General features: G+C 43.5%; 1 protein-coding gene across 5 annotated transcripts in view; it reads right to left on the minus strand.

The window, feature by feature from the left end:
• svilc (supervillin c) overlaps nucleotides 1–9,488 on the minus strand; it is a 23,712-nt gene that overhangs the window by 3,244 nt on the left and 10,980 nt on the right. For 2 of the 5 annotated variants that reach the window (XM_014022469.1, XM_014022439.1), the window contains 20 exons: nucleotides 8,933–9,402; nucleotides 8,721–8,844; nucleotides 7,264–7,311; nucleotides 7,121–7,183; nucleotides 6,763–6,837; nucleotides 6,639–6,678; nucleotides 6,484–6,558; nucleotides 6,240–6,402; nucleotides 5,522–5,688; nucleotides 5,328–5,450; nucleotides 5,126–5,262; nucleotides 4,911–5,058; nucleotides 4,687–4,832; nucleotides 4,438–4,613; nucleotides 2,664–2,808; nucleotides 2,298–2,592; nucleotides 1,997–2,136; nucleotides 1,018–1,120; nucleotides 739–943; nucleotides 524–657 (listed from right to left, as the gene is read on the minus strand). In XM_014022469.1, coding sequence (XP_013877923.1) covers nucleotides 524–657; nucleotides 739–943; nucleotides 1,018–1,120; nucleotides 1,997–2,136; nucleotides 2,298–2,592; nucleotides 2,664–2,808; nucleotides 4,438–4,613; nucleotides 4,687–4,832; nucleotides 4,911–5,058; nucleotides 5,126–5,262; nucleotides 5,328–5,450; nucleotides 5,522–5,688; nucleotides 6,240–6,402; nucleotides 6,484–6,558; nucleotides 6,639–6,678; nucleotides 6,763–6,837; nucleotides 7,121–7,183; nucleotides 7,264–7,311; nucleotides 8,721–8,844; nucleotides 8,933–9,402 — 2,977 coding nt within the window. The remainder of the gene's footprint in view (nucleotides 1–523; nucleotides 658–738; nucleotides 944–1,017; nucleotides 1,121–1,996; nucleotides 2,137–2,297; nucleotides 2,593–2,663; nucleotides 2,809–4,437; nucleotides 4,614–4,686; nucleotides 4,833–4,910; nucleotides 5,059–5,125; nucleotides 5,263–5,327; nucleotides 5,451–5,521; nucleotides 5,689–6,239; nucleotides 6,403–6,483; nucleotides 6,559–6,638; nucleotides 6,679–6,762; nucleotides 6,838–7,120; nucleotides 7,184–7,263; nucleotides 7,312–8,720; nucleotides 8,845–8,932; nucleotides 9,403–9,488) is intronic. The other 3 variants (XM_014022456.1, XM_014022447.1, XM_014022463.1) reach the window with 3 other exon arrangements.

Consider the following 9,488-nt stretch of genomic DNA (forward strand, 5'->3'; position numbering starts at 1 on the left):
AAAAAAAGATGAAATTAGCAGAAAGAAACTGAAGGAGCGCGTTTGCTGAATAAAGCTGAAAAGGACCACCAAAACATGAATTTAGCTGAATTAGCAAAAAACAACTAAAGGTATGTGAAACGGCAGAAAAATAAAAAATAAAAACAACAGGATCACAAAAGGCTTAAACGGTAAGAAGTAAAAAGAAGCAGTGATTATTGGCAGAAAGAAGTTGAAAACAACTAAATTTAGTACAAAGCATTATAAAAAAAGCAGAACCAGAACAGAAGTGAAAAGTTCAGTGAGGATTTATGAAAATTTAAAAGCTTTTAAAGGATGTTGAAGACAGCTTTCTTCATGTTCAATGAGAAACAAAAATGTCAGAAACAGCTAAATATCCTAACAAGTTTCAATTACTGAAATCTAWAAAGTCACAGCCGAAACGTCCCGAAGGAGCCGAATGTTTTGATGAATGAAATGTTCATTTAGTACAATGCTGCAGAACAAGAAAAGAGCCGAGGAATAAATGAAAGTGGTGTCTCACCTTGCAGCATGCAGTCATAGGCCTTCCGGTCCATCTGGCCCAGTGCTGCCCAGAACTCTGCAGGTTCTGAACCCTCATCTACTGCATGAGTCTCCACTGGACTGGTTTTACTGAGGCCCAGCTCCGGTGGACACCTGATGTCCACAAAACACAAAGYAGGAGTTAAAGACTTAACGCTGCTCGTCTTTAAAAAAAAAAAAAGATCTGAAGCTCACATCTGGGTCAGACGCTGCACCGCCCGCTTGCCCACTTCTCTGGTGCTGCTGGGAGCTTTACAGCCAGTCCAGAGGTACAGCGCCCCCTGCTGGCTGTTCAGCAGGACTACAGAGCCCCTGGACCTCAGGCTCTCACAGAGGCAGTCCACCTCCAGCAGCAGAGCCTCCTCAGGCAGCTCTCCTCGCACACAGAACAGACGCCAGTCTGCTGAGAGAAACCAACACAAACAATCAGCCGGGAGCAGAGACGCTGCGGGAAACCCTCTCATCTTACTGCACCTGAGCAGGTGGGGGCGTCCTCTCGCCTCCCCCTGTGTATGACCAGGCTGCCCTGGAAGAGCTGCAGGAAACACGGAGGTTCTTTACCCTGAGGCACGACCACCTACGAAAACAACACAGACAGTAAACAACAACAACAACAATCACTGAAACACAGTATTGCATAAAGAACCACAAAGTGATACTTGAGTAAAAGCACAAGTATCTTTCCAAAAAATTACTCTGGTAAAAGTTAAAGTCTCCTTTAGGAATATTACTTGAGTAAAAGTCTTAAAGTATCTGATAGTTTTTGTACTTAAATATTAAAAGTAAAACTATTGATTTAAAATGAGCAGTTAGATTTTCTGTAAGGACATTTATTAGGAGGTGACCTCCCCAAAAAATGCAGAAATGACTGTTGTATTAAAATAATGAATTAATGTTAAATGTAAGATGCACTAGTCCAGCTGTTTCAGTTTATATACATATATCAAGGCTGCATAAACGTTTTCRCCAAATTAAAAATCTATCTGAGGGCTGCGGCCGAATACAATAATATAATTCATGAAATACAAATACTTCTTAAGTACAGTACTTTTATTTGAATGATTATGTCCTGCTGGAGTGTGACATGATTTGTTTGTGTACAAACTAATACACTATCAGAGTTTTATATATTTATACTTCTCATTCAACCACAGTTAAATTCACTCTATCTAGGAGGCACAATTCATAAGGATATTTATTTTTTACAATAACGAGCTGGAATGAAAACAAGCAAACATGAAATAAAAGTAACGACTTTCTACTTGTCATTTTTAAAAAATGTAAGGAGTAGAAAGTACAGATAATTGTGTGAAAATGAAAGAAGTAGAAGTAAAAAGTAGGCTGAAAAATAATTACTCAAGTACAGATAACCAAAAATTCTACTTAAGTACAGTAAAGAAGTATTTGTATTTAGGTACTTTACGACTGAAACGCAGCGCGAGCTTCTGAGCACCTGTGAGACTTCACCATGGTTCGTCCCGATGGAGAGGAAAGAGGCTGAGTCCCGCCCGCTGACCTGGGAGCGCCGGCCTCGCCACAGAAACACCACCGTGTTCTCCTTCCACCCAGGAATGCTGCCACACTCATCGTTTTCTGTAACACAGAAAAAACTCAGGTTTTTGAGTTTCAGCCACGTGTTTCTGATCATGTGATTATAAATGAAGAGCAGGAAGTGTCCTCAGCTACACTTCCTGCAGRCTGCTGGATAAAAGCAAAACAACATTTTTAGATTCTCTTATCATCTGTTTACTGACCGACGGTGCCGCTGCTGTAGGTCCAGCGGATCACGTAGGAGTCGCCCTCGTAAAGCTGTCCGGAGCTCTCCACAGGCACTTCGCAGTCGTCAAACTCCTGGACGTGAAACGTTTCCACAGAAACCGTCCTCAGCTCCACCCGGCGCCCGCTCTCCAACGTGGCGCCGCCTCCACCTCTCCGGACGTCGACCTCCGCCGGCACAGAACCCAACGGACTCTCTGTCTGCAGCGACTCTCCTGAGGCTAAAGCTTTAGCGTCGCAGGGACTCAGGAGGTCCAAGGATGGAGGCTCAGGCTGGATAAAGAATAAATTTTACAAACTAACCATGAAGAAACAGAAATGATGGAGCTGTCTGAGGGACTGACCAGCATCTGATCCTTTTCTGAAACCACTTCTTCAGGGGCTCCGTTCCTGCAGGTCCAGTCCCGGAACTTCTTCCTGAACAGGATGGTCTCGTTGGACTCTGAGACGATGCCGAGCAGAGCCCAGCTGGGCCGGCCCTCACCTCTCCTGAGGACGAAGCGGAACGGTTAAACCTGTCCGACACTAAACACACCTGGAACTGGACCAGACTCTACATACAGGGTTCCTGCAGTTTAAGCCCTGTTTAATTTAAAACTTTTTAATGCCAAGTGAAATTAAATTTAAGACCAGTTTCAAAATAAACACAAATGACAAAAAAATAAAAACTGTGGCAGAAACTGATGAATCAAAGTATTTTTTGGTTGAAGAAGTATTCAAATATTGCTGATAGACCAACTATTTTTATCCARATCAAACTATAGCAGAAAGATTCTGAGCAGTCAGTTTTAAAATTAATTTAATTTCTGGAAATCCTCTAATAACCCAAAATTTGGAGTTTTAGAACCAACAGTGGGGTCTTAACCCACATTTGCTGTAGATGAAACCTTAAAGTGACATCAAGTTTTTGTAAAAGGATCCCTGATTAGTTGTAACATTAGACTTTATTTGATAAACATTTATTTTAACTAAAATAAAGACTGTAAAAATACTGTAGGCTGTTTAGTTTTGCACATTTTAAAAAATATATTTTAACACGGACGGAGCCATTTTATTTACACACAAAGCATTCTGGGTAAATGATGCKGTGGATAGGTCATCGGTGCGAGGCTGCTAGCGAGCTATATCCACCCTGAAGMTTAATCTTGGACAATATCTGATGATCGACTCTTAGAGCGACAAACAAGCTAAACTGAGGTCCTCCATCCATATTTTCAGTTGCAGGCTGAGTCATTTTTGTGTTCCCCTCTCTGTCGTGGATGGAGGACCTCAGTGACGAGAGGAGAATGTGTAGCGCTGAGCTAATACATATACATAKGGTGATAGCGTCAGGGCTAACGCTAAAGCTAACAGGCTAAGCTGAGGTTCTTCTTCCATYAAGCAGCTCTGTTGTCCTCCATCCATATTTTCAGTTCCAGGCTGAGTCATTTCTACCTTCTCCTCTCTGTCAACGCTCTCTGGTTTCATTTAAAAGAGTCGATCATCAGATATTGTCCAAGATTAACCTTCAGGGTGGATATAGCTCGCTAGCAGCCTCGCACCGAGGACCTATCCACGTCATCATTTACCCAGAATGCTTTGCGTGTGAATGGCCCCATCCGTGTAATATATTTTTTAACTTTTAGTTTAAAAATGATAAAAACTGAACAGCCTACAGTATTTTTACGGTCTTTATTTTACAGTTAAAATATATGTTTATTAAATAAAGTCTAATGTTACAACTAATCATGGATCCCTTTTGTAAGAAAAGTTGATGCATTTTTGGAAAGACAACAATATTAACATATTACAAAACAAATTTGACACTCAGACGAACGGTTGTTGAGATATTTGTATGTGAAGTAACAGGAAGTGATGTCAAAGGGGAATGTCTGCATGTGAATATTTAAAAAATAAAAGTTACCAATTGTTTTAATATTTGAGATGAATTACAATCATCCTATTTACAATGTGTTAACATTTTTAAGACTTCTGAAAGATTGATTTAAGACATTTTAAGGCTAATTAAGGCCTTATTTTTGCCTTTTAAGCCTTTTGAAGGATCTGCAGGAAGCCTGAACATATCCTGCACGTCTGAGTTTAGTTTTTGTGATTTGGCTGCCTGCAGGGGGGACGTACAGCTGAACGCCGGGGTTGCTCTGAGTGGGGTTGAGCGGATTGACTCGACAGTTGCTGTAGTCGTACGCTCCAGCCCACAGCTGCTGAGTCAGCTGAAGCCCCATGCTCCTCCTGTCGGGGGGGACGTCCCGGCCGTGCCACAGGTACACCTCGCTGCCGAAGTCGAACACCAGAACCTGGAAACAAACGGATTAAAGACTCAGAGGAGACGAAACGTCCGGCAGGAAGTAGCTGAACTGGGAGTCGGACCTCGGTGGGGCGCAGCAGGCCGGTGCTGGGAGCCGAGGCCCAGACCTGTTCGTCAGGAACCAGCCGGTCCTCCAGCAGCCTGTACACACAGTTAGACTCCTCCACCCCGACTTCAAAAGTCTCGTCCTCCTCTGGAGCGCCGGCACCTGTGGAGAGAGAGAAACTCTTTGATGCTGTTTTACAAACTGATGAAACCATCGCTGAAGCCTGGTTTGACCTCCCACCTCGGTACGGCTTCCTTCCTCCCAGAAGACTCCAGAAGTCTTCGGCCGCATCGCCGTCAGAGTTCAGCCCCTCCTCCAGGCGGACCACCTCGAGGGCCGAACAGCCCAGATCTTTCTGAGTCTGGATGAGGGACGCCAGCTCAGCGGCCTGAAATAAACGCAGTAAAGTTTGAGGATTAAAAATAAAAAGTCCAAGGGTGCGTCCTCGGACGTACCATGGCCCTCTCCTGCTCATTGGCGAACTCTCCGCTCCACAGGATGCAGTGCTCCGAGGTGACCAGCAGGAAACAGTCGTCMCTGTTCAATGACCGCGCCGACGGCTCGACCAGACGCGCCTGGACCCGCCGCCGACCTGTCAAACATCGACGTTAAAACCCACGTGAAGCCATCAGAAACGCTTATCTGATCTTTCCTGACCTTTGATGAGAATCAGCATCAGGCTGCTGAAGGGGGGACAGGACTCTGCTGGGTCTGAAGAGGACAGGACGTCACGTGACGGGACAGGGTGTGAATCTGGTGAGGAGGAGGAGTTCTTACACTCTGAGGAGAGACGGGAGGTCAGCTGGTTAAAGAGCAGAGATGAAGACGAAGTGATGCAGAGCTGGACTGACTTCTCTCTTCCTGGCTCCTCTCCTCGGCAGCTGTGCTGACTCCGTCCCCCATGTAGTCCTGCAGGATGTCCTCTCTGGCTGCCAGAGCCCTCAGGGGGTTTCTGGAGCCCTGAGTCCGGCGGGACGGGCGAACCGATCGCCTGTGTTCTGCCACAGCTGAGCTGAGTCTGCGACAAAAAAACACACAAGGAACAAAAACAGAGCAGAGTTACAGAAAATATTTATTACATTAAGACAAATTAAGACTTCAAATCTGAATCCTGAAGATTTCTGTGTATTTATAGGAGCGACCAGCAGATGTCACTGTTGCTGCAGAAACATAAAATATTTATAAGCAGATGAATTATTAATGAGGAGATAAATTACATTTACTTAAGTATAATAAAGTACTTCAGTTTTTTTTAAAGTAACTGAAGGTATAAATAAACCAATAAGCAATTTTTTCACTAAAACTTAAAGTTTTATTGCAAAAAATGAAAGTAAGAGTTATAATGGTAGTAACAAACAAATGGTCCAACCGAGGTTGTCTTCATCCAAAGAATTACAGTAATTTTTGAAAGAGGAAAAAAAATAGTTTTGTTTAATTATTGGTAAAACTGAGAATTCAACAAAAGATTTTGTTTCACCAGTGAGGAAAAAAAAAGCACTCCAGCTGCAGATTATTTTACGGAACATGAAAGAAAAAAAATTGTTTCTTGTAGTTTAAATCTGGACTCACATGGGCGTGCTGTTCTGACACAGGACTCCCAGGTCCTGTTCTCCCTCTGAGGCGGCGCCGCGGCTGCAGGGAGCGGGGGCGCAGGCYGGAGGAGGGGGCTGCTCGCCGCAGAGACCTCCGTCTGCGTTGGAGTCGTCTGCCAGCGTCGCCTCAGATCGTTGAGCTGTGGCACACGCAGATGAAACCACTTAAATATTTATTTCACATCATCTGCGTGAAAACAAACCGTCGGCGCCGCTCTGACCTTCCTGTTCGCAGGCCGAAGCTTCGCCGTCACATGTCTTCTTCGGGGAGATATRGCCATTTGATTCAGGAGATCCTGAACTCGAACGCAGGAAAAAAAAAATATCAGAAGAGCGAAAACATCAACTTTACAGAGAAAAACAGAAGAAAACTCACTCCTCTCCTCAGATCCGTCCAGCTCAAGCTCATCTTTAGCCTGGAAACAGAAAAACAAACATCAGGACACGGACGATCCTTTCAAGTAATTCAAACATTAAAAAATTATTTATAAAAGTCCCACTTTCTGTCTCCACTGAGGTCTGATCAGGTTCTTCCTCGGGGAGGTGACTTCCTGAGCCTCAAACGACAGGTTGGTCTGAAGAGGGAAAAAAAGACAAGAGGTTAAATTTAAACGGACGATCAGAACAAACTCAACCAGCAACATTTAAACATTGTTTTTGTTTTGTTTGGATTGTTTACAAAAAAGTAAACAAGCAAACTGAAGCCTTCAGCATCACAATCTGCACACAGAACTGATTGATTTTTCCTCGTTAAAACGAGTGAAACTTCACACGTCAGCTGCAAAAACATCCCCTAAAGCTGCTGAGAAACATGTTTCCACTGCAAACTGAAGACAGCATGCAGAGGCTCACAGTTACCTGGTTGAAACACAAGATATATTGGGGCATACTGACAGAATACACAGAGGCAAAGACGGGCTCCTGGGAGAGAAGAGACATGAGCAAGGCTGAGGAGGCGCCATCACAAAAACTGCACTTAACATGGTGGTGTGAAGCTTTACCCAGCACTGAGGGCCCACGCTGTCCAGGAGAGAGTTTTCTGATTCTTCCTACAGACGATCGTGGAGCAAATAAAGGGCGGGAAATTAAGATTAACCGGGACAAATTCACCAAAATAAAGCTGTAACGTAATTATTATTCAAAACTGACACAAAAAAAACAACAGTCAATAAAAGCAGAAAAACCAGCAAAATGCAGAACTAAAAAGGCTCAAACCAGCAAAAATAGTTAAGTAAGCTTTAAAATGAGCTAAAACTCATCTTTAAAAATATTCAATCCACAAAACACAGAAACGACAAAGTCAAAACTAGTAGAAACCAGTAATAAAACATCAAAATGAGCAAAACACAGAAGCTAAAGCATCAAACTAAACAAAATGTGTCACTGAAGCACCAAAATGAGAAAAACAAAGTTGCTTAAAAGACCAAATCAGCAAAAACAGTTAGCAAAGCATCAAAAAGAGCTGAATGCAGTTGGCAAAATCTGAAAAACGCAGAAGCTAAAACACCAAACCAAAACAAAACAGTRACTCAGGTGCTAAAATGAGCAAAAACTCACTAAAAATACTAAATTTGCAAAACACAAAAGCTAAAAAGCACCAAAAACAACAGAAAACAAACATAAGTAGCCATAATTAGCAATGTGCAGTTGCTAAAATCTGCAATACTCAGTAACTAAAATGTCAAAACTGTCTAAAAGTCACTATAGAATCAAAACAAGTACAGGATTGGTGCCAAAAACCTCAATTTAGTGAAAGAATAGCAAGAAACTAAAATGASAATGGACATTCAACAGCTAAAACCAGCAAAACACTGAATGAATTCTAAATCTGGATGACCAACAAACTGAATCTAAAATGATTTAAAAAAACAGGCAGCAGGAGGTTTGTTTTCAGAGCAACGTTTTTAAAGATTTGAAGAGATCTCAATGCATTTAATGAAGTTAAATGACTAAAAAAAGAAAACAAGATAATCTGACAAACAGAAGTCAGAGCTGTTAAACTTAGCGCTTAGACACCTGAATGTTGAAGCAGTTTGTCTTCAGAGGAAGAAATGTGAAGCTGAGACTTTAGAGCGATGAAACGATGACACTTAACAACCAAATAACTCCGTTTGTTTACGTTACACAGAACATGGTTAGACCGTCAAACCAGCCCAGGTCCATAAACACTGAGTGTTCTGAATATATGTACGGTAACACGAGTCACATCAGACACGGCCCAAACCCAGAATCTGGTTTCAGAGGAACGAGAACGAGACGCGTCCAACCAGCAGACGATTTTCTCCTGACTCACACGGAAAAATCTGACCCTTCAAACGTGTTCAAACGGTCAGAAAGTATAAAACTAAACACTTCGCTCGTGTTCCAACTGTTCCAACTCAAATAAAAAGATTTCATCTGCATATGGTGTTTTCTTTCTAAAACTAAAGACAGTCCTCAGCTGATCAGAGTCTCTTACATTAGGTTCACATGAATCTGTCCTTCCTTGTACTTTCTGACTGAAACTTTCTGGGATGACCTCATTGTTTCTGGTTTTGTGTTTTTCATCGACCTTCCTCTCGCTCTCTTGCTCGTCGTCGTCCCTTTAGAACAAATAACAGAAAATATAAAATATGGAAGAAAAAACAACAAAAAGACGTTTTTAAATCTAAATAAAATCTAAGGACTTACCGGACTCTGTCGGTTGAATCACGGATAAAACCGTCTCCTTCCTGTCGTCTGGTCCGACGTCGCCTCCCCTCCTGCGGAGGGTCTGGTTCTGGTGAGGTCCTTGTGGTGMTCCGGGCGCCGGTCTCCCTCCCGTCTCGAGCCCTCTGCCTCCACGGAGCGGCGCTCGCCTCGCTTCCCTCCYTCTTCTGAGACCCTCCGGCTCCTTCGGTCGCCCCGGACGTCCCCGCTTCTCCTCCCTCCGGACCGCTGCCTGCCCCTCTCCACTCGGAGCCCGCAGGGTGGCTCTTCTTCAGGATCCCCTTCAGACCGGGCTCGGAGCCCCGGCGGACCGGACCGGGTTCGGCGGCGTCGGATTTCGGCTGTGAGAGACGCACCTGGCTGGGTTTGAGGTTAGTGGGTGAGACCTGCTGTGTGTTGGACAGGTGAGGAGCCAGACTGAAGGCCAGGAGCTGGARCGGGTCTTTCTGGAGCTGGATTCACACAAAGAAACAAGTTTAAGCAGAACTTAGAAAACGGTCTTTAAATAATGATAAAAAATAAATAAAAGTAAATAAAT

Source organism: Austrofundulus limnaeus, unplaced genomic scaffold (assembly GCF_001266775.1).
Source record: "Austrofundulus limnaeus strain Quisiro unplaced genomic scaffold, Austrofundulus_limnaeus-1.0 Scaffold4, whole genome shotgun sequence".
Taxonomy (NCBI): Eukaryota; Metazoa; Chordata; class Actinopteri; order Cyprinodontiformes; family Rivulidae; genus Austrofundulus; species Austrofundulus limnaeus.